We start from the raw sequence: 24,696 nt of genomic DNA, 5'->3' as shown, positions 1-24,696 counted from the left end.
ATACATACATATATAAACTTTATATACGATATATACAAACTTAGTATTTATATACATCGTATACAGATTTTATATTTGTGTATATGTTTATTATACATATAAAAAAATATACATATACAAAATATATACACATATATATACACTTTGTATATGTATATAAAGTATATACATATGTATGCATTGTAGATGAGAGAGACTAGAAGGCCATAACTGACCGCGCGCCGCGCGCGACTGATTGCCGATCAGCCAGGCCCGGTGTTTACATCCAGGGGTGTAAAGTTAGTTTTGCTGTGTCACATCGGGTATTAAATAGGGTGTCGCATATGGTGTTCGAACACTAATAAAAAAAACTAATTACAGAATCCATCATTAAACCGCGTGATGAATTTATTAAGCATAATTAATCCATCATTAGCAAATGTTTACTGTAGTATCATATTATTAAATTATAGAGTAATTATGGTTAAAAGATTTGTCGATGTTACAGGGCGAAAATTTTGGGGTGGGATCAGGGCCTTACCCAGTTACCCTCGCCATTTTTGTGCGTATCCCTCCTCGTCAGTTTGCCCTTGTCCACCGCCTCCGCCTCCGCCTCCGCCGATCCCCATCCATCCCGCGAGCGAGCAGGGACGCCGTCGTTAGTCCTGCTGCTTCCGCCGCATCCATCCTGGTGAGCACATCCTCCGCACCGCCGCCTGCGCCGATCCCCATCCATCGTGTGTAATTGTTCCTAAGAAGAAGGAAATCGTCGTTCAGTGCAGTGCGGTGCCTCGAGGATATTTCCCTGTTCCCTCGGTGTTGACTCCTCGTGAATTCGCCCGCCGCCTGTGCCGCCGCCGATCACCATCCATCCCACGGGCAAGCAGGGGCGCCGTCACCGCATCCTGGTGAGCATCCATCCGCTACGCACATCCTCTTTCTCATCCCTCTTTACCCACGCTTTCTCGAATTTGTGTTACCATAGCTTCTCTTCTAGAAATTTGCATTAACCTTAATTCTAAGAACAGTCTGTTTGCTCCCAAAAAGTTTGGGGGTTCAACTGAACCCCAATGTCCCATGTTAGATCCACCCCTAGCTCATGTTCTGGGCAGACATGAATCTCTGAATCTCCTCCAGGACCTTATTTGTATGGTGGGTCAGGCGATCAAAATCAGTCACCTGAGCTCGAAGCATCAACGGGAGCTCTAATCCATCACATTAATCCAATAAGCCGGCAGCACTCATCAACTGTCATTGAAGCCTACCTTAATTGTCTTGTACTGCCATAGGGACCACGTTAGCCCGAAGCCCTCTTGTTGTTCTGTAGAGCTATACCTCACCAGCCACCACTACTGGCATGTTGAAGCTTCCCGCCGAAGCAACAATTTGATGATTAACATCTCCAATCACTCTACACTTTGCATGGTTTAATTTTTGTCCCTCAACTCCAAACTGGGTAAAACCCATGTCCGAACTTTCAAAATTAGGTAAACCTCGTCTCTTCACCTGTTGATAGTTGTTTTGATCCATGTGGCTCCCACATGGGATCCGAGAATCCGAGATAGTAGTTGGGTCTGCTTGTCATGGAGAGGTTTTGACAGATATAACATCCGCATTGGATGAGAGTGGGAGTTGGTTTGATTGTCTTGAAAACCGTACCCCCATGTAACATCTGCAATTCCGCATTGGCTGAGAGTGTCATTCATGTAAATATTAGTTGTTCACATCTTCGACTCAACTTATTATTTTTCTAGATTTCTTTTTATTCTTTGCTGCTCTGTTTCAAACAACAATCAATATATTTGATACATAGCTAGAATTTTTATGTTTACAACATAATAATAACAGCCCGTGCAAATGCACGTGTAGGTGGTTACAATGAACTGATTGTTGACTAAGTAGATTGTATTAATCGTGAATTTTAGTAGGATTTTGTGTTAAATAGTATATGCATTTGAAAATAGAAATAACATGTACTCTTTAGTTTTAGGGGGTGTTTGGGAACTAGGGACTAAATTTAGTCCCTCTCACAAAAGTATTAAGTCCCTATGGTAGGGACTTATGTTTTTGTGAGAGGGACTAAAGTTTAGCCCCACTTTAGTCCCTCCAACCAAACACCACCTTAGTTTTCCAAAAATAATAATTCTATAATTCAAAGTTTACTATGAAGCTATACATTGGCCATTGTGGACTCTCATTTTAGTGTTATATTAATTTGATTTCAAAATTAAAAAAATAGCAAGTTGTAACTGATTTGGATTCCTCTCTAAGTCTAAGCATATATAATTTGAAAAGTATCCAATATGTTTATATATTTACAGTAACAACAATAAAAACCCAATACAACACACAGGTTGGCAACTAGGAGTGTTAATGTTTCTAAACTCAGCGAAAGCTACAGTAACTTTATAGTAAACATTGAAGATATGGGGGAGGCCAAGCCATTGCTCGTCTCTGCCTATCTCTGTCCCTGGTCCTACTCCAACCATGTTGGCACTGTTTTGCAGAAGGGAAGAGGAAGATGGATCAGCACCACGTGCAGCAGCAGCAGTATGTTGACCCTTATCGGACAATGGTGCTGTCACCACAGCCTGACCACCTCAATGCCCTCCAGTACAATCACCAGCAGCAGCCACAGCCACCACCGCAAGCAACTCCACCACCACCACAACATCACCATGCCTCACTCGCCTCCCACTTCCATCTCCTCCATGTAAGTCACAGTCCTGATCTCTTAATGCTTGTCTTTGTGTCTAATAAATTGAAGGGGAAGGATGTCATGACAAATTTTGGCTGCCGGAGTGCCGGTAGTTGGTCTTCCATTATCTAAAAAAAGTCTATACACACAAAGGTTCAGCTCATTCTGCAGTTGCAACTTGGCCATAGAAGCATCCTAGAGGCTGTTATTCGCTTGCTATATTATAATTGGATAACTTAAGTGCAAATTGTCTGCTGCATCGTCTCTTGTGAAGAAAAAGGTTGCTACAAACTATGCATTTTGCTAATTACATGTCTTTCTTAAGTTGACAACTGTTGTAAATCAAGTCTGCTCGAGTTATTTATGTGTCTGCAAGAGCATTAGTGTATTGGCTGCCACTTTTCTGTGTATTTGGATGCTTACGTGTTGCTTCTGTCCTTTTAGGAATATAGAACTTCACTATTATGCATGCTCTACAATGCTCAGTTTTCCTTAATTGTTACTACCTTCATCCCGAAATATAAGGGATCTTTTTTGGACGGAGGTAGTACCAAATACTACTTACACAGGAGGTCACTATATTTGCACACCTTTATCAATTAACTCTATGAATCATGCAAATTATTTTCTTGCCTCCCTGAACTTGCTTCTATTCGTATGTTAAGTCATTATTGAGATAACTAACAGAATGTGGTGATCTGGTCAGCACCAGTGGATGGTGTCAGTACATACTCCAATGTGGAAGAGTACTTTTAGGGCAGTGGTGGAGCTGGAACCATATTGAGGGTGGTGCCCTACTTTACTATATAGATGGCAGCAATTACTCTAAATAATGGTATTTGTTCATTTGTAGATAACTATTGACACAAAAAATCATTGAGTAGCAAGTAAAAGTGCTTACCGAAATATAAGATGAAAAGAAACCGCAAAGGGGAACATCAAAAAATACATAAAAGACGATCAATTTATGCAAAATACATCCTCGGCCTCAAAGCTGTCAATCTCAATATCATCGATAGGTAATAGCCTACAATAAAAGCAGAACAGAAGTTAGAAACATATTAATTTCAACTAAAAATTTATATCCAATGAACATGTAAAAATATAAAAATAAATGTGTTACCTTTTAGTATACTCGTGTTCTCATGTTCATAAAACGGTCAACTACAGCTTTGTTGGTTACTCTTCTCATTTCTTCTTTCTCCACATAGCAAATAAGACTATGACTTAAGTAGTCATCACCCAACTATTGTCATCTTGTTCTGAACAAGAATTTCGTACAGCTACATTATTGGAACTATCGGGCGCTTTCCTCTTGAGATACTTGTCCATAACCTGTCAATTAAATAGTTTTATTATGTTAGACTTACACTGCACAATAGAACAATGTATACCCCCAAAACAATTAAGCAATGATGGTGTCACAGTATGCTTACAATTTTACTAAGTGATGGTTGATGGACTGATGGCTACAGGACAATAGGACTACTTGTCCCTTCTAGAGATCAATTGAAACTTTCAGTTCTTCAAACTTTAAACCCTACCTTATATAAATCTGGATATTGACAGGGTGCTATCAACAAGTTACAAATGAAACTAATATGATTAAAAATAAGACTAGAACTAGAAGAGAGGATAAATTGAAAGTTTGGAACTAATTAAAAGGAAGATAATACATCTCTTAATTTAGTCTCTTGCTTGTGCACTGCTGACTGCTCGGCTGCTGGCTGCTGGCTGCAGGCTGCCCCTGTAGTCTGGCTGCTCGCTGCCGCAGTGCCGCTGTAATGCTGCCGGCGGCCGGCTAGGGCGACCAGCACCAGGCCAGGACGGCGAGCAATGGCGAGTCGGCGACCAACGGCTGAGCATGAGCAGCAGGAGTAGACGGCGACTCGGCGAGCAGTGGCGAGACGAACAGACACACAGCCGCGCAGATGCTGTATTGTGGTTTGGAAAAAGAAAGAAAAGAAAAAGCAAAAAACGGGAGTCGAGGAGGTGTGCGGTGCCGGCGTGGCTGTGATTGACGCTCGAGGCGTCGTCTCGCTTCCAGTAGCCCAGACGGTGCACTGTTTTCATGGGCCTTAGGCCTTCCACGACTTGCTTATGGGCCAGGGGTGGTGCACGAATTTGGGCCAAGGGGTTCCCATGTGGTGAAAATAAGGGGGTAAGTACTAAATCTGAAAATTGGGCCGGGTGCCTGGGAACCCCCCTAGGCCCATTGGGCTCCGCCCCTGTTTTAGGGGTCTATTTATTAAATAATAAGTTATCAAAAAGGACTAGAAATTCCTGCACTGTTAAATTAAGCAATAGGTGAATAGGATAAGAGGCAACAATGTAGTAATTGGCTGGGAGAGGGACAACAGCTGCCATTCTGCCACAAGTGGAGTAGATGGACTAAGGGGCTGCTTGGTTGGCGGCTTGGAATGCCACGCCACGGCGTGGCTCGCCACAGGAGTGTGGCGGACGTTTCGTCCGCCTCAGAAAACACTGTAGCGTGGCGAAAATACTGTAGCTATGGCATTCAATGGCTGGGATCCAAACACACCCTAAGATGTGAATAATTAAATATGGATGCTAATTTTAGTCAGGTGGGTGAAATTCTGAAAAGGAGATTTGCTACAATCAACGAATGAAATACCGGTGTGTTTTTTTTAACATTAAAAAGCTATTTTTGAGCTGCTTTTGGAATTTAACATGTGGCAGTGTAAATGATGATTGCTTGTTATGGAATATCCGCCAAGCACATCTACACAATGGCGTATATCTAATTTTCTTATTTCATTTACAAGAAAGTACTACCTTTACAAATCAATGGTTTTTTATTTGTTTATCAGTTGACGACAAGATTAGCTGATGCTATTGGAAAGGGCACAAGGGATCAAAATTCTGATGCACTGGTAAGAAATTCATGCAGCTCTTAATAGTGTTTTAATAAATTGATGTGATTCTACTCCATGATGCATGATTCTTGTTGTAAAGAATGACATTAATTTCTCTTTGGAGTGTACATATTCTTGGAAAGTTTATTGTGTAGGAACTATTTTTCAGTTGTTTTGCTTCATAAACTTATTATGAAACCACTTCCTGTTGTAATATAATATGGAGGAAATGTATGGAATATGCTAGGTGACTGATTCTTACCATATAATATTTTCTACTGAGAGCGATGAATCTGAAAGACAATATGCCAATGTTGTCACATTGTTGCTGTGTCATATGCCGTCCTGGTGATGGGTGGCACTTGCCTGGGGTCCTCATCTAGGATGAGAGCTAGAGGGAGGGAGCTGAGTTTATCTGTTTATGTGTTGCGCTACTCCTTTCCTTTTTATATTTTATTTCCGTAGCATTGCTATGGCCTGACCTGGATGCCACCCTGGCTCTGTGGGCTTACGGTGCCTTGCCAGAGCACCGTGACAACATCAATATACTTGAATTATATTATTATAAACTACATATTTTTTATAGTTAATATGTACACTGAACTGGGATTAATGCTCTCTGCGATCTGTTTCCACACTCTTTATTGATGCTATCAAACTTTCCAGTTAGTAAACCTGCGTATTTTGTATCTCATATGTGCCTGTGCAAAATTGTATAACTTTCCAGTTTCCACTATCCTGTTATTGTTGTACTGCTTATAATGTTATAGCATGAATATCTGAGTAATTAGATGGTCTTTTTATATGTTTGTGTAGGTTGAAGATTTGACCAGTCAATTTGCTAGGTGTCAACAACTATTAAACTCCATATCGGGAACACTAAGCTCGAAATCTATAGTAAGTTTTGTTACATCTAATGAGGTATTTGGCTTGTTAAATTTGCTATGCGATCTGATCACATAGTAATAGATATCGTTAAATCTTCTTTGTTGTAGCTAGGCTGTAATTCAAATACATGGTAACAAATAACAGCGTGATAGAAATCTGGTATGTCCCATCCTTGGAAATCAGTAATCTGCCGAGTGCCAACGTACACATCAGATCTAGTTCTTGTGATTTTTTGTCTGAATTGTTGTCTTGCCTTTCGTATTTATGTGGTGAATTGCTTGTTTATATGTTCATTGCATGGATGATCACTTATTCGAACCAAACGATGGAAAGGGTTTCCATTCCATTCCTTGATTCAGCCAGACAAAGTCGGCATTTTGCTTAATCCATTTCAGTTTCCAGTGTTTCTAAGTTCCAACACTACCTATATGACTCCTGTTGCACGAAGACCGTAAGAGTGAGGAGATACAAAATCTAAGAATCACGTAATGGCATTTCAAAGTTTTGTAGCATTGAAGCATGGTAGGCAGGAAATATTCTAATACTATGCTCATGATTCATCAATTGACAAGCATTATATGAAATGACCCTTCGATTATAGGTGGAGTAATTTTACTAAACAAGAATAACTAATTTGTAAGTAGTTGGGCATACAGTTAGCTGTTCTGACTAATATCTAATACATAGCTCAATGTTTGTTTTCATGAAAAAAGATGGTGACTGAGATGATAATAATTCTAATAGATGGTCCGGTAATAAAATATTTTTTGAAATCTAGCGGCCATTTTGGTTTGCTACCAAAATGTGCCCTACGAATTCATTTGGCAACTTTAATAGTGCTTTGATATTGTTTGGATTGAAGCCAATTTATAGCTAAATCAATGTGATATTATACCAAATTGTTGGTAGTACCAAAACTTGCAAAGAACCAAATGTTGGCGATATGGCATGAGACCCTTCGACCAAACCTGCCGAAAGCATGCGACCAATGGGGATTAAAGCCCGAGACGTCAGGGTTAGTCAAGGCGAACCCCCCCATGGCGAAGACTATGGAGCAAGGATGGCGAGAGGCAGGGAATCGCAGCCAAGCTAGAGGCCTCCTGGGCGAAGGACGCAAGGCGAAGAGCATATGCCGAAGGGGGACGACTTCGCCGTAGCAGGTTCGGCCCCGGGAGGGCCGAAGAAACTATCCTGGCCCATCAAGCCTAGGGGTCAATTGGGTCGCCAATAACCCGTCGGCCCGCTAAGGGCCCATGGACTGCAATTACGCTATGTACCCATGTAAATGTCCCTTTCATAAGGGCAACCATGTAAATTCCCCTGCATAACGAAAGCCCTAGTAGTAAGACCTGTAATGGGGGCTATAAATAGCCCCATAGGGCCATGTAATGGGGGGATCCCAAGTAAAAATTCTCAAATTAATACACTTTACTTCTTTTCCAACCACTGTTGAGTGACCACGTCTTTCGACGTATGCGGTTGTCGTTTCGACAACAGCTGGCGCCGACTGTGGGGACCTCCGAGCGAAACCACTGAGAGCGAATGCCACCGAAGGTCGTGAAGGAGAAGGTTACAAGACGAAAGGAAAGCGAAGCCGGGGCGGATATGGCCGGCGAAGAGGGAGCAGAGCCTTCGGCGCTCGTCGCCGAAGATGGAGGAGCGCCATCTGCTTCCGCACCTGCGCCATCACTACCGCCTTCAGCCCCTGCCACCTCTGCACAGGTGCCGAATGCGGCTGACATGGCGAAGGCGGCTGCGGCGGCAAGGTCACTCCAGACCAGGGCGGAGATCCTTTCGACAAGCCAACTGCTGGTGCCCCAAGCCGCTCCGTCGCAGCCGGCAGCGGCCCCAACTGCGCTCGCCGCCGTGCAAGCCCAAGTCAACCCTGATCCCGAAACACAAACCGAAGCCGACATGGAAGCCATGCGACAGAACATGACACGACTCCAAGACATACTTCGCCAAATGCAAGAACAGCAGCAGGCATACGAGGCGGCAAGGCGGTCCAAGGTCACTTCGGCCCCAATCCTCCAGTATTCGGCAGGCTATGTCCCACCCCAAGTTTATCCACAAGTACCGACCCAACCCTTTCCGCCACAAGTTGTGCAAGCGCCAATGTACTTCGCTGGGCAGCCATCGACCGCAGCAGCGCATCCGGCCCCTCACGTGCAACTGCAAGCTCAACCGGTCGCTGCCCAAGTACACCCTCAACTGCCTGGCCAAGTGCCACAAACAATGGCAGAAGGGGCTTCGGCTCTGCAGGCACAGCTCCAAGCTTTCCTTCAGCAGCTCAGCCAACCCCACAACATTTCAGGTACAGCCCCTTCGGCTCACCCGGAGGGGAATACAAGTCAAGGTGCGCCTAGTTGGTTGCCGTCGAATCAGCTAGGTCTGGGGGCTTCACCGTGGAGTCAAAGACCGCAGTTCGACTTCATCAATGCTGCTTAGGCACCAACCGTTTGGCCGCAAGCACCAACGCCAGGCTTCGGAGCAAACCGAGCACCAAACCAGGTCGCTATGACATGGTCAGAGCCAACTTTCGACCCATCCATGACAGCTCAGCAAGCATCACCAATCGGAGCCGGGCAACCGAATGCCATGGCCCAACCTCACGCGCAAGCCGTGATTTCGCCCTTCGCCTCGCCGTAACCGCAGCAAGGTGCCGTGAATAGGGCAGGGGGCGAAAAGGGGCTACCGCTAAGTGGGGGAATCAAGACCCGTCCAATCCCACCCCAGTTCAAGTTCCCACCCGTCCCACGCTACTCAGGCGAAACTGACCCAAAGGAATTCCTCTCCATTTATGAGTCCGCGATCGAAGCGGCTCATGGCGACGAAAATACCAAAGCAAAGGTAATACATCTCGCTCTAGACGGCATCGCCCGTTCTTGGTATTTCAATTTGCCAGCCAATAGCATTTACTCATGCCAGCCAATACCAAAGCCAATAGCATTGTCCTTAACTTTCGAGGCACCTATGAGGAGCCGAAGACGCAGCAGCATCTACTCAGCATTCGCCAGAGGCCGGGGGAGTCGATAAGGGAGTACATGCGTCGCTTCTCGCAAGCCCGGTGCCAAGTTCAAGACATAACCGAGGCGTCTGTCATAAACGCCGCTTCGGCCGGTCTACTTGAGGGCGAACTCACAAGAAAAATCGCCAACAAGGAACCACAGACGCTTGAGCACCTACTTCGCATCATTGACGGGTACGCAAGGGGCGAAGAGGATTCCAAGCGACGGCAAGCAATACAAGCTGAGTATGATAAGGCTTTCGTCGCCGCTGCCCAAGCCCAAGCACAAGTTCAAGTTGCCGAACCACCTCCTCTCGCTGTTCGCCAGCCTCAGCCGGCGATCCAAGGACAACCGCCAAGACAAGGTCAAGCCCCCATGACCTGGAGGAAGTTCAGAACCGACCGTGCGGGCAAGGCTGTGATGGCTGTCGAAGAAGTGCAAGCCCTCCGCAAGGAGTTCGACGCCCAGCAAGCAAGCAACCATCAGCAGCCTGTCCGCAAGGTCCGAAAAGACCTCTACTGCGCCTTCCACGGACGCTCTTCGCACACCACGGAGCAATGCCGAAACATTCGGCAACGTGGCAACGTGCAAGATCCAAGGCTGCAGCAGGGAGCAGCTGTTGAAGCACCTCGTGAAGCAGCTCAAGAACAAGCACCCCTGGCCGAACAGCGCCAAGATGCGCAGCGCAGAGTAATCCAAGTGATTACAAGGGCCGACCCACCGATCCAGCTGTCGAAGCGACAAAAGAAGATGCAGCTACGAACGGTCCACAATATCACTTCGGCAGGCGAAGGGGCCCCGCAGTATCTGAATCAGCAAATCTCTTTTGGGCCAGGAGACGTCGAAGGAGTAATGTTCCCGCATCAAGATCCTTTGGTGATCTCGGCCGAGATAGCTGGTTTCGAGGTCCGGCGAATCCTGGTTGACGGAGGGAGTTCGGCCGATGTCATCTTCGCCGAAGCATATGCCAAGATGGGGTTGCCCACCCTAGCCCTTACCCCGGCGCTAGCCTCGCTCCGTGGTTTTGGCGGAGAAGCAGTTCAAGTACTTGGCCAAGCACAGTTGTTGGTAACTTTCGGCGCAGGGGAAAACAGACGCGAAGAGCAAGTATTGTTCGACGTTGTCAACATCCCTTACAACTACAACGCCATCTTCGGCCGTGCAACCCTGAACAAGTTCGAAGCTATTTCCCACCACAATTATCTTAAGCTCAAGGTGCCCGGCTCGGTGGGAGTGATCGTGGTCAAGGGGCTTCAGCCTTCGGCCGCTTCAAAAGGCGATCTTGCCATAATCAACAGAACAGTACATAATGTTGAGGCCGAACCACATGGCTGGGCGAAGCACGCGCCAAAGCCTGCCCCTCACGGCAAGATAATCAAGATGCAGATTGATGACGCCGATCCCACAAAGCTCGTATCGCTGGGGGGCGACATGGGCGAAGAAGTGGCGGCAAGCATCCAAGAAGTACTCAAGAAAAATAGTGATATCTTCGCCTGGGGCCCCGATCAGGTGGGAGGTGTTTCGACAGACCTCATCATGCATCACCTAGCAGTTAAGCCGGATGCCAAGCCAAGGAAACAGAAGCTGCGCAAGATGTCCGTTGATCGCCAAGAAGCAGCAAAACCCGAAGTCCAAAAATTGCTCAAGGCTGGGGTCATTCAAGAGATCGACCATCCTGAGTGGCTGGCGAATCCAGTGCTGGTTCGGAAGTCAAACGGCAAATGGCGCATGTGTATCGATTTCATAGACCTAAACAAAGCATATCCGAAGGACGATTTCCCCCTGCCACGGATCGACCAGCTCGTGGATTCAACAGCTGGCTGCGAACTCATGAGCTTTCAAGATGCATATTCCGGCTATCACCAGATCCACATGAACCCGGCCGACATCCCCAAGACAGCCTTCATCACACCATTCGGCACGTTTTGTCACCTCAGGATGCCTTTCGGCCTAAGGAATGTCGGAGCAACCTTCGCCAGGCTGGTGTATAAGGTCCTTTACAAGTAGTTGGGGCGAAATGTGGAGTCTTATGTCGATGATATCGTCGTAAAAAGCCGCAAGGCTTTCGACCACGCGTCCGACCTACAGGAGACCTTCGACAACTTGCGCGCAGCGGGTATGAAACTGAATCCTGAGAAGTGCGTTTTCGGCGTTCGCGCAGGCAAGTTGTTAGGCTTCCTTGTTTCTGAAAGAGGCATTGAGGCGAATCCCGAGAAAATCGATGCCATTCTGCAAATGAAGCCCCCGTCGAGCGTACGTGAAGTACAAAAGCTCGCAGGCCGAATTGCGGCACTCAGTCGATTCCTCTCAAAGGCAGCCGAAAGAGGTTTGCCCTTCTTCAAGACCCTCCGGGGCGCGGGAAAATTCAACTGGACACCTGAATGCCAAGCAGCGTTCGACGAGCTAAAGCAATACCTGCAAAGCCCGCCAACTTTGATTAGCCCAGCACCAGGAAGCGAACTGCTACTATACCTAGCAGCTTCGCCAGTGGCAGTCAGTGCTGCCCTTGTCCAAGAAACAGATTCAGGCCAGAAACCGGTCTATTTCGTCTCCGAAGCATTGCAAGGAGCGAAGACAAGATACATTGAGATGGAAAAGCTCGCTTACGCCCTGGTAATGGCTTCGCGCAAGCTTAAGCATTACTTTCAGGCCCACAAAGTCATAGTGCCATCGCAGTACCCTTTGGGCGAAATACTCCGGGGCAAAGAAGTTACTGGCCGGCTTAGCAAGTGGGCAGCAGAGCTATCCCCTTTCGACTTACATTTTGTTGCCCGAACTGCTGTCAAGTCCCAAGTGCTAGCTGACTTTGTGGCCGAATGGACACCGGCACTGGCCCCCGAGCCCGAACCCGTCGAACAGCCCTGGGTGATGCATTCCGACGGTTCGTGGTCGCACAAGGGGGCGGGCATTGCGGCAGTACTCACTTCGCCAAGTGGTGTGCCGATTCAGTATGCCACAAGGCTGCAGTTCGACATAACCAACAACGCAACAGAATACGAAGCCATTCTTCTGGGCCTAAGAAAGGCGAAAGCAATGGGGATTCGGCGCCTGCTAATCCGAACCGACTCTAAGCTGGTGGCGGGCCATATCGACAAGTCCTTTGAGGCAAAAGAAGAAGGGATGAAGAGGTATTTGGAGGCCGTTCGGTCTATGGAAAAGTGCTTCACCGGCATAACAGTCGAACTTTTACCTAAACCTAATCACCGGTTTCGCGGCTGTGCTGGAGATCGCCAAGAGGGTGTTCGCTACGACGATATCTTGCAGTCGCGTAGGCGAAACATGAGAGCCTGCCCCGGATTTCGCAGGGGTAGGGCTGGGGGTATAACCATGAGAGCCATCCTCCTCAGAACCGGCCTCCGCATCCTCCTCTTCCTCCTCCCCATCACTTTCGACGGCGGCCTTCGCGCTACGGCGAGTTCGGACTTGGCCGCCTTTCGCGACCGCACGTTTGCGTTTTTTCAAAGTGCCAGCCTCGTCATCGCCGGCCCGAGAGGGGTTCGATCGGCTTGGCAATTTGCCGGTATAGACACGGTTCACTCGGCCGTCAACATGGCGCTGGAGCAAGCGGGCGAACTCGGCTGTGGTTAGAGCTCCGATCATCTTCGACGCCTCAATCTCAGCGTCTTCCAAAGTCCGCACTGCGAAAAGAGAGGAACACAACCGTTTAGCCAAAAAAGCGCTTCCACGAAGGAAGTATGCGGCCTAAGTCGAAAACAAAAACCTTACTTTCGACCCCGGCGGGGAGAACAAGGCGGGGAAGCCCAAGAACTTCTTCGCCCTCGTTCACAGAAACGTCCCACACACGGGCGAGAGGGAAATCCGAAGGAGACAAAACTCCTCGCAAAGATCCCGGGTGCTCAGCCGCCGGGCAACCTTGCGAAGGAGAATGAGTCGGGACTCAAGAGTCCCGTCGATCTCCACGTTTGGCTTCGCGTTGATGCAGACGGCAGAACGCTCAAAAAGCAGCCAGTTTGCCTGAGTATTTTCGGTGGAGTAGGGGTTGCTGATATAGAACCATTTCTGCATCCAGTTCCTGTCCCATTTCGCCATCGATGCAGGCACTGGCCAAGCATCTGAACGCTCCGGCCGCAGCATGAAGTTCACGCAGCCGAAAACGGTTTTCCTCGGACCCGCCGGCGTTTGCACGTCTTTGGTCGAGGCGCATGCAGTAATCAGAGCGGCGAATAGCTTGGCGGTAGGGGCGAACCCACAGGTCCGGCACATCCAAGCGAAAACCGCCATCTTCGGGAACGCTGACGGGCTAAGTTGGGGAAGCCTAACGTCATACATCGAAAGCACCGAAGGCAAGAAGTTGTCGCATGGGAGGCGAAGCCCAGCAGCGAAGTATGCGGCGAAGACAACCGGTCGCCCATCCCCAGGCGAGGGAACAACAGCCTTGCCCCCACACGATCCTTGGCCCTCTATGAGAAGACCGGATGATACCAGTTCGCCCAAGTCGGCCTCTTTGACAAGAGATTTGCCAAGGAAGCACGACCATCCTTCGCCAAGGCTTCCAGGATCTTCGCCAGTTGACCCGGCCTTGGTAGGCTTGCGGGGAGCCATTAGGCTTGTAGCATAGGAAAGAGAGGTAAAAAGCCGAAAGGCTAGGAGCACGACGATGGCGAAAAAGCTAAAAAACAGGAGAGCGAAGAGAGCACGGAGCGTGTAAAGCGGTAAAAAGGGGAAGAGCACGGGGAGAGTGAAAAATGGCAGGCCGGTTTGGGGGCATATATAACCCTGTAGTGAGACCGTTCGCCTGCCAACCAATCGAGCTCTGACACGTGTCAAAGGGCAGACGAAACGGTAAATTCCCATCGGGACGGTGCTGAACAGTAAAAAGCCCGATTACGGAGAAGGAAAAACCCAAAGGGCCTATTACTATTCATAGTAATAAAAGAGACTAAATAAGCCCCCATCGACGCTTTGCAACGAACGTGAAGAGGAGATTTTTCTGAAAGAAATTTTTTGTAAACGTAGAAACAAACAAACTTTACTTGTAGGAACAATATAGGTTTCGACAGGAGCACCGGTCGAAAGGGGGCGCCACATACCATACCACATGGTTTGCACGGTCTCGGCCGAAGCTCCTATCTCACCCTTGCCCGTGAGGGGCTTGTTGGCGATATGGCATGAGGCCCTTCGACCAAACCTGCCGAAAGCATGCGACCGATGGGGATTCAAGCCCGAGACGTCAGGGTTAGTCAAGGCGAACCCCCCCCCCCCTGGCGAAGACTATGGAGCAAGGACGGCGAGAGGCAGGGAATCGCAGCCAAGCTAGAGGCCTCATGGGCGAAGGACTCAAGGCGAAGAGCATATGCCAAAGGGGGACGACTTCGCCGTAGCAGGTTTGGCCCCGGGAGGGCCAAAGAAGCTATCCTGGCCCATCAAACCTAGAGGTCAATTGGGTCGACAATAACCCGTCGGCCCGCTAAGGGCCCATGGACCGCAATTACGCTATGTACCCATGTAAATGTCCCTTTCATAAGGGCAACCATGTAAATTCCCCTGCATAACCAAAGCCCTAGTAGTAAGACCTGTAATGGGGGCTATAAATAGCCCCTAGGGCCATGTAATGGGGGGATCCCAAGTAAAATTCTCAAATTAATACACTTTACTTCTTTTCCAACCACTGTTGAGTGACCACGTCTTTTGACGTATGCGGTTGTCGTTTCGACAACACCAAACAAGCCCTAAATTAGGTTATCTACCCCCATTATAGTTATTCTTGAATCAGGGTTGATATTAAGACCTTGTGATTACTGTGATTACAAGATATATCATAATGTTAAGAGAATTTCTTCAGCATCCCTGAATATTACCAAAAATTCAGAGCTTTCCTTCACTTCAACTGATTTTTTTTTATTTCTCTGGCCTGCCATTGAGAATTTAAGCTTTCGTTTAATGCCATTTGATAGCTTGTTCCTAACTTTATGTATTCCTCCCATTAACTTTATTGGAGGATTGATTTTTCCCTTTTTCTGCAATGGGTGAAACTAGCCTGCATATTGTGTTAGGTAATAGGGCCAATGTATAATCGTCTTCCTTCTCTCTCTCTCTCTCTCTCTCTCTCTCTTCCTTCTGTGTGTGTGCGTGTGCGCGCGCGCATGAGCGCATGCCAGTGTGAGGGGGAGGGATGCTAAAGGAGGTCAAAGTGGCCAAAAGGACACGTCCACACCCCACTAAATTATAGCTGCAATCTGGAGCAGAAGAGGGGGGAAGAATGTGAAGAAAAGGGAGAGGAGAAGATAGATGCCAGAGTAGGGTGCTCAGAGCTCAAAGTGGCTGACAAGGTATTGGTTTCTACTGTATGCCACACCTGCCTGTGATGCAGAGCAGAAGGGAGGGGATGGATAGGGGAGGATAAGTGAGAAATAAGGGTAAGGTGCAGGAGGATAGGCTAGGCAATAGATGTAGTGAATGCAATGTACAGACAGATGGCTGGACGTAAAGAAGGTAAAGGCTAGATCTAGGAGGTGAGCTTGTTTCAGTGGAGATGGGATCAGTTTCTAAGGGAAAATGGTCACACTTGACATTGCTACTACAACATGATGGAATGGTATCACTCGACAAAACGTGAACACTGGATGGTAACTAATTGTATCAATGAACTTCACTGTTATAAAGCTAAAGTCACTGTTACAATACCAAATTTACAAAAGAAATATTAACTGTCAGTATAAAATTGTTATTTTTAGCTCATTTTTCCCTGTTAGAGGTTTATGCTCAGTCTTAATGTGAGTCCACTAAAATCTTGGCTGGTTTTTACTTTGTTTACTAATAACCAAGAGAAACAGTAAATGAGCAACAATTTGACCATAAAATTTTCAAATATTTTTTGCAGATAAACCTAGATGCCTTTGTAAGAAATTAAAATAGGACATTTATGTATTTTGTGAAAATCTTGACATGTGCTACTTAACTTCTTTCTGAGAGGAAAGAACCAGTGTTGAGCAAGCCTACTCATGGCAATTGTTTCTTTTTCTTACCAATAGACAGTTGAAGGACAAAGGAAAAGTTTGGAAGAAACGCAGCAGCTCCTTGATCAGAGGAAGTAAGACAACCATTCGGTGAACCAAGCTCTGGATATTTATTTATTTGGTACTGACCAGCGTTTAACCTGACAGGGATTTGATCACAAAGTACAGAAGCTCCGTTGAAGACCTGCTCAAGGGGGATACAAGAAGATAGTAACATGGTGACTGTATGGTAGAGTTGGAATGTTAAAGAGGAGCTCGTTGCTACATGTGATCGTTTTCTAATCAGCATCGGCTACTTTTGTAATCGAGGTAGCCTTGAAGTTGGTCTGGCTTAGGAACATACTTTCAGTTTGTGCTATCTCATATTGTTGGTGGGTAATGGGTTCATGGGTTTCTGAGACGAGCATGCTGCCCAGCTTATATTGAAGGTTTACTGAGGACCAGTCATTTTGTTTAATGGGTAAATTTGATCCATGCCATTGCAAACTCATTGTATTGGAAAATTGCCATTAGTATTTATCTATTTGGAATTTCACGCTTATTCGATATATGCCGCTACTTACCCCTTCAAGATACATTCTAAAAATTTTGGACTGAATTGTCCGTTTTCTTCATTCATCCCCTCCTCTCCTGTTCGGAGATATTAGAATCTTATGAATATGAGAGATCCTATCAGGTATCTTAGTAACTTGCAATCTTATGATCTTGCTAGGCTGAAACGATATCGATCTTATTAAGGTATAGTTTCATAGTATTCTAATATTATGCGAGAGATCTATATGATTCCATGAGATTGGTAGGATATATGTTTCGATTGGTGGTATTATTTAAATTAAGGCGGATTTGAAAGTAATGTGTATAGGCTTTAATTTTTATAATGTATTACATCTCTTTTGATAGGATCCTGATCCTAAGATACAGTAAGTCAAAAAATGATCTTATCTGAATCTTCCTACGTGAAATTCATTTCTTTGAAACAAAATGATTCGTCTTCATTAAACCTCACATAGAAAAGTTTCCAGATCACAGCCAAAGAGCCCACAAGCAATACAACATTTGAAAATTAATGACGCAAGAGTATGACTTTTTTTCTTGTTATCACGGAGTAATTTGGGTTTGATAATGCGTCACCAAGTTCAAGAGAAAATGACCTATGACTATGAGAGCAAGTACAAAAGGTTGAGTCAGCCAAATGCAATATTGTCAACGTCAAAATCCTACACGAAGAAAAGGGAAGGGAGAGAGAGAGCAAAGCAGATGCTCATGCAGAATAGCTCTGAGAAAAGATGCAGTATCGTTTGCATGGGAATCCTCTGACATCCGATAGCTCTAGTAACTTCATTCGGCATCGGACGGAGTCAAGCTAGAACAGCGGATAGCCTCAGCACATCTATAAAATTATATTCTAAGCTCAACATGCAAACATGCCACCTTATCATCCACATGCATGCAACATCATCTGTAATTCGTTGAATTCTATAAATCAACATCCAATCATCTTCCTTCACAATATTTTCACAATATTTTTAACACACACATACACAAACACATCATTTTTATAATAATTAACATATATTCGTCCATATAATCAAAGTACGGGAATATCATATTTCATCTACAATCTCATACAGAGTCTACTAAATATATTTCTTCTCTTTGAACATGGTTTGACAAACCATTTTTATTTGTTGGGCCTGTTAGGTAAGCTGGTTGCAGTGGCTGCGGCTGCGCTGCAGCACATGCAGCCGAACAGGCCCGTTGTTAATAACTAATATTATTTTTACTTTTAGCTCGATTATTAAAAAATATTAAAAGTTAGTTAGGAATTTCCACAGCAAAGCGTGGGGAATCACCACAGCAAAGCGCGGGAATCACCCAGTATGACACAAAATCATCCACAACCATCGATGCCACCTCTGAGCCACAGCCACTGGCGCGGTGGCGCCGCTAGGAAGAAACTGGGGGAGAGGGGAAGGCCTCTGCGCCGTCGCAGACTCCATCACCACCGCCACAGCTTGCGCCTCCCCGGCGAGGCCCCCTTCATTGCTGCGCTCTTCCTGGCCAGCAAAATCGAGATGGCTCCTGATTACCCATGGTCTTCGGCCGCTCGCCGTCTCCTACGGCGCATGTGCGGGTGGAGCTGATCCCCGAAGATGCAATTTATCCAAAGCAACGATGCATTGTTATGACTTGTGAGATTTTGCATTGTTGTGACTTGTGAGATTTATTGTTAAGAGCATCCTGAGTGCTGCAATTTCGTCACAGATTTGATCCAAGTCTGTATTCATGTCAGTTGTCTCAAATTGCAGCACTACATGATGTATATGTGTACACCTTTTATTTTTATTTTTTTGCCATTTTGCAAGCAAACATTAGAGTATGTGACCAAATCTATAAAGAAATGCTAGGTGGGTGGTCTACTTGATTCTTAACTGTTATCAGATAATCAGGTCAGGTCAGGTGGTCTACTTGATTCTTAACTGTTATTCTCATTTGCACAGAAAGTTCATAAAGAAATGCATAGTACAGAAAGGCAGATTATATCAGATAATCAGAGTTGGGGTGGGTTGGAATATTAGGCTTGGTCCACACAGCTAGAGACTTCCTACCATAAGCGCATTTCACCTTTTCCTGCAATTGGAGATTTGGATCAAGAACAAAGCGAATATATCAGAATGCAAGCTATGAATCGAGTTAGTTAATTGTTTGCTGAACAGTAGAAACTATACTTGGTAGATTTTTATAATTGCTACTTTAAGGGGGAATAAAAGAAACTCTATCCTGTTTTCGATTGTTTTGACATGCGGTTTGATCTTTTCTTAGCAGTTACCGACTTACTGTAATCAAGCGAACTCTCCGATGAGAACTTTGGATGAGCTGTAATGTTGCCAAAGCAATTCTTTCCATGTTTTTCCCTCAAGCCTGGAGAGATGACAGATGTTGTCATCAGATGGGCCTCTCTCAGGTTGGCCCATTGATATTTCCTATTGGTTGGCCCATTACGCGGCTTCTTTTCTAGTATAATCTATACATATCCAGTAGAAGATGCTATATTTTAACCAGCAAAGTTGCTATATTTTAGGGACAGAGGTAATAGCTAGCAGGGTGGCACTATTCAACCTTTAGCATTTGACGGCGATGCTATGCACTACAGCAGATGCCAATGGCAGAAATCCAAGAACCGGTGTATGTATATGCACTGGTGTCTGGTGCCAATAAACAAATCTCTTTCAACCGCCAACAACTTATTGAATTAGTAGCTCCATTTTCCATATAATGTTTTCTAGGGAAGACACCATTTACTTTCAAAGCAGTACAGTACATAGAGAGTGGGAAGGAAAACTTTCAAAACCAGGGTCTAGATTAATATATTAGGCTGCAGCCATAAAAACACCATCATTTGTATCCCTGACAACAATCCCACACCCACCAGAATCTGCATCTTGTAGAAAAATAAGTCATCACAGTTTACCTTTAAAATGGGAGGCAAATTTGCATTTTCAGCTCATTTCACCTTTAGCCTACTCTTTCCTCAGTTTCTCCACAGCAAAACACTAATCAAGACAACAAAAGTTAGTAATCTGAAGTTGATAAAAAACAAATAAAATTAGTAGCACCTTTAGCATACCTTATAGTTGTATTTTGTGTTACAAACCTAGCAGATATCTCAGGTCCAACAAGAGTGGTCATTTGTGCCCTGTCCACGCTGGCAGGCACATGTGACGCTCTAAGGTGCCAAAAGTGGCAAAAAAAAATTAGAAAAGCTTCTCTCCAATTAATAATCGATCCAAAAAGGATTCAATGATTAGCACACAATATATTCTATCAATAAAAGTTATGGCAGGATGTCTAAATGCTTAGCACATAGAGAAGCCTAACAAGTACATACAGTTTCAGATGTCCTTTTGAGACCAATTGCAAGAGCTCCGTCATAACATCATTGAACAAACTTGAGAGAAATAAATCTGCTGGTTACCTGCAACGTTGAAATGACATAACAAAATATTATGATATGAAGTCAGAAAATTATTATAAATATAATTGATGAGCTGAAGCGCTAGAAGAGACTATCATTTGCTATCCATTCTGTAAGACATCGAGGGAAGTAGTTTGCAAACAAACATATAAGTAACACAATGAAGGGCAAAGGTTGTGTCTCAAATAAATTAAGTATGCATAAAAGAATATCACTAATCCATGAAATAACAAAATGCAAAAAAAATTTGTAGACAGTGACCAGCAGAAGCCATATTCCAAGGGTGAGCAACAGATACAGCACCAGCCACAGGAGTACCCTCACCTTATTCTCTGTGACACATAACCTAAAAGGATAACAGATAAGAAATACAAAATGAAAATTGCAGTTCAATTATTCAATACCAACTGCAGTAAATAGCAAATTGCATGCACGTGAGGAGATTATGGAAAATAAAACAAGAATATTGGCACCTATGCTTACCCTAACAGCAAACAAGGGAGCCTGTGGATACTTCTAATGAAGGTAATTGGAAAACCACATGGATATCTTCTGTCCATCCAGCACAGTAGAAACAATCATACTGCAAGGATAAATAGTTTGAGGAACAAGCACCAGTTGAACATGTTTCAGCAATTGCTACCAAACATGCAATTCTGTGACATCTTTTTTCCTGGTGCAAGATTCTGTATTTGAGGGTTTGCTAATTTCCACATGCTCCATCATTGATTTAGGCTTAACTCCACTTCTCCCATTTCCACTCTCGTGAAGGGATCCAAGTTTCAACCAGGGGATCTGGACCCATGGTTAGAAATCATAATAAAAAATAGGGTTAATTTGATCCATGCCATTACAAATATGCAGTGACTTGCCATTCGCTATCAGTCCTAACATTTACCATGTAAGACATGATTCAGTTTCAAAAGAACAAACATGAATTACTCAGCCACACAGTGCAAGGGATCACAAAAAAATAACAAATAAATTTAAATGATGTTACAAAGATACTCTCCACCATATTCAGTTTGCTCTCCTAGAAACCACCATATTAATTCTAGGGGACAAAAAGCTGAATTCCTACATTAATTAAAAAATTAGAAATTCTCACTGTAATCAGTAAAAAGAATAGATCATATATGTCGAATTTTCTCACATGTGAATCCTACAGCCTCTATTAAGCAATGCAAAGGAAGAGATTGTTTTCCGCATAGAAGTTAAAATTGAAATAAATAGTTGTCCGTGCAAATTAACATTACACAAAATTTGCTTGCTCGTGCAATGAATAGGTTGATTATATAACTAACTGCCTAGTCAATCACTTAATTAATACTCCAGTTTTTAATAGATGATGCTATTGACTTTTAGACATACGTCTGACCATTCGTTTTTTGGCAAATGCCTTTTTGAAACTTCTATCTGTAGTTCATTTTTTGGCAAATGTTATCATCTTTTGCATCTCTAGACATTGGTTTACACAATTACGTTTAATAAAAGCAATGTCAGTTAAAGCAGATGAATCTTCAACTTTCTAATGCCATATATCATTAAAAGATTTGCCTATGAAGAAACTTGCAGTTGTGGAAGAGACTGCTACATCATGTTTGGAACAAGTTCAGAAGGTAGGCAAACATTTAAAATGGATTTTATGGCAAATTTCTAGATCTTATTTATTAAACCAAATTTGGTAGCGCAATCATAGGGACTTACAGAAGCAGTAAAATCACTAGTTAATCCAGTCATCACAACAAGAGGTGTTGAATCATCCCCAGAAAGGACTACATCTCAAAAGCCAATATCTGCTTCTGCAACATAGAACTAAATCATCAGGCATCTCTTGCTAGCCTATCAATCTGAAGCAATCAAAAATCATCAGCACCTTCACAATCAGAAGCTAGTAACTAATGTAAAGCAATGGTTCCACCATCACAAACCATGTACGGTTGCCCATGTTACAGAAAATTCAACAAATATGATAAACTAACAAAAACTATAGCTGCAGCATCGTTCTAGCTTTATCTCATGGTGTCCAAACTAAACAGAACATGAATCTCTGCCATATAGTAAATTTAAGTCAGTTAGGTTTCTGAAGTAAACTCACACAAAGGCAGTATAGGAGTTTCCTTTTCAAATATTGGCTGCTCAACAGAAGACTAACAGTATCATCAGTTTAATCATTCCAGTAAAGTGGCATTAAAATTAATGCCGATGTTCATCAAAATTAATCTTAAATTCTTAATACAAGACTTCGTCTCATTCCTTTGCTCCTCAATGATAAAAAAATTTAAATGCAACGAACAAATTAAAACAATCAAGATATCCTCACAACCATCTTGTTCTTCTTTCCAGCAGATAGCAACAGCACTTTCCCATCAACTACATCACCTTCCTCAACCAACTTATCCTCGCTATCAATTCTTATGTTATTTAAGTATAGCCCCCCTTGCTTAATAAGCCGCCTAACCGCTGATTTGCTAGCAAGCAAACCTGTGGAGACTGCTAGATCAACCAGGGGAGACTTCAAAACTTGGCCATATGGCAAAAAGCATGATGGTACGTCATCTGCTATCCCCTCAATTGTTTGTGAATCCAACTGAGTCTGTGCCCCAGGCCGTAAGGCTTCCGTGGCTTTCAACGCTTCCTCCAATCCCTCCTCACCATGCACAAAACGTGTGACCTCTTCTGCAAGCCTCCTCTGAATTGTGTTCGGCACATAGCCAGGCTTCTTCATCGACTCTTCCAGCTCCTGAATCTCATCCAGGCTCATGAATGTCAGTATCTTCATAAACCTTATGACATCAATATCTGGCACTGAGAAGAAGTACTGATAGAATTTGTATGGTGACAACATCTTGGGCGAAAGCCAGATTGCTCCATCCTCCGTCTTGCCAAACTTCGTCCCATCACTCTTCAGCAGTAGTGGGAATGTCAGGCCGTGTGCCCCCTCAACCTGTAAAATCTTCCGAATTAACTCAGTCCCCGCTGTGATGTTTCCCCACTGATCACTTCCTCCAATCTGCACATTAACACCCATATTGCGGAACATGTACAGGAAGTCATAGCCCTGCAACAGCTGGTAGGTGAACTCAGTGTAGCTCATTCCGTCCTCGGACATAAGCCGCTTCTTGACACTCTCCTTGGCTATCATCGTCCCAACACGAGCGAATCTCCCCACCTCCTTGAGGAAATCCAGCAGCGTGATGTCCTTCCACCAGTCATAGTTATCAAGGATCTGAAAAGAACCCATCTTTTCTCCCGAATTGACCAAAGCCTGCTCATTTTGCTCCAAGTTCAAGTTTTTACCGGATTGCGAATGTTGGGAGGGCTCGGGTGCACGGTCAAGGATCTGGCCGATGAGCGATTTGATAGCGTTGGAGTTGGTCTCGACGGCGGCGAGGTCGAGCTCGGGCCGCTCGGCGCTCTTTCCAGAGGGGTCACCGACACGGCCGGTGGCGCCGCCGACGAGCGCGACGGCGTTGTGACCGCAGCGGCGGAACCAGGAGAGCACGACGAGCCCGAGGAGGTTCCCGAGGTGGAGGCTCTCCGCCGTGGGGTCGAAGCCGCAGTACGCCTTGAGCTCCCTAGGGCTCGCTGAAGCCGACCCCAGAGACTCAGAAGTGGTGGCCTCCACGAGCCCCCGCTCCCGGAGCACCTCCACTACGCTGCGCCGGATAACCGTGGATGCGGCGGCGGCACCGGCCGGGGCGGCGCTGGCGGAGAGGCTGCGGCTCTGGCGGAGGAGGAGACGGCAACGGTGAGGGCGGAGGAAGGTTCGCAACGAGGCAGCCATAGCGATGGAAGCCATCGCCCAAGGGAGAAACGGATTAGGAGGAAATTTGCTGTGCGCCCCCGCCCCCCTCTTCCCTGGTGATAGGGTTTCCGTACCACCCCACCCCCTAGTCAATACAAAGGGATTGTTTAGAGCATCGGGAGCTCATCCAAATATCATCCTTCATATGTCCATATGGATAGCTATTTAAAAAAGATTCCTCATTCATATCTCTTTCTACTCTAACAAATCATCCATATCACATCCTCCTATATTTTATTAATATCTTCCAACTAATCTTATACTTTTAAGAGATATATTTTGAACGACTAAATGCTAACGGTATTATTTATCGCGATAAAATTTCGAAATAAATAATTTTTAAGAGATATAATTTTAACGGGTAATTTTTTAATTGATATATTTGATCTGAGTGAATCATAGCAAGAAAAATCATACCAATACAAATAAAATGAACATACTAGTACTATCTCTACTCAGATTCTTTTCTCTGCTTGAACATACTAG

The 24,696-nt window shown here is 44.9% G+C and overlaps 2 protein-coding genes and 1 non-coding gene across 6 annotated transcripts; 1 reads left to right on the top strand and 2 right to left on the bottom strand.

Annotated features, from left to right (window-relative positions):
• Nucleotides 1–526: 526 nt before the first annotated feature.
• Nucleotides 527–16,967, top strand: LOC4324477 (mediator of RNA polymerase II transcription subunit 9). Of its 4 annotated transcripts, none has more exons than XM_066311813.1 (7): nucleotides 527–670; nucleotides 762–887; nucleotides 2,487–2,692; nucleotides 5,509–5,571; nucleotides 6,370–6,450; nucleotides 16,442–16,500; nucleotides 16,574–16,967. In XM_066311813.1, the coding sequence occupies exons 3-7, from the start codon at nucleotides 2,501–2,503 to the stop codon at nucleotides 16,635–16,637; spliced, it is 459 nt and encodes a 152-aa protein (XP_066167910.1). In that variant the 5' UTR covers nucleotides 527–670; nucleotides 762–887; nucleotides 2,487–2,500; the 3' UTR covers nucleotides 16,638–16,967. The 4 variants fall into 4 exon arrangements, with proteins under 4 accessions (XP_066167910.1, XP_015621399.1, XP_015621400.1 ...); XM_015765913.3 differs by having other exon boundaries at nucleotides 6,370–6,474; XM_015765914.3 differs by having other exon boundaries at nucleotides 757–887.
• Nucleotides 16,968–18,820: 1,853 nt separating this feature from the next.
• Nucleotides 18,821–22,403, bottom strand: LOC4324476 (uncharacterized). The gene is made up of 7 exons (XR_010742117.1): nucleotides 22,110–22,403; nucleotides 20,886–21,197; nucleotides 20,727–20,748; nucleotides 20,316–20,402; nucleotides 20,055–20,153; nucleotides 19,899–19,980; nucleotides 18,821–19,057 (listed from the first exon to the last, which is right to left on the bottom strand). It is a non-coding gene; the product is annotated as an uncharacterized protein (transcript).
• A 173-nt stretch (nucleotides 22,404–22,576) lies between these two features.
• Nucleotides 22,577–24,240, bottom strand: LOC136351124 (tyrosine--tRNA ligase, chloroplastic/mitochondrial-like). Its single transcript, XM_066311807.1, has one exon. It carries the CDS (start codon nucleotides 24,202–24,204, stop codon nucleotides 22,711–22,713), a length of 1,494 nt encoding a protein of 497 aa, XP_066167904.1. The 5' UTR covers nucleotides 24,205–24,240; the 3' UTR covers nucleotides 22,577–22,710.
• Between the last annotated feature and the right edge of the window lie 456 nt (nucleotides 24,241–24,696).

This window comes from Oryza sativa, chromosome 1 (assembly GCF_034140825.1).
Source record: "Oryza sativa Japonica Group chromosome 1, ASM3414082v1".
NCBI lineage: Eukaryota > Viridiplantae > Streptophyta > Magnoliopsida > Poales > Poaceae > Oryza > Oryza sativa.
Note: the sequence above shows the minus strand (reverse complement) of the source record. Positions and strands in the feature narration are given on the sequence as shown.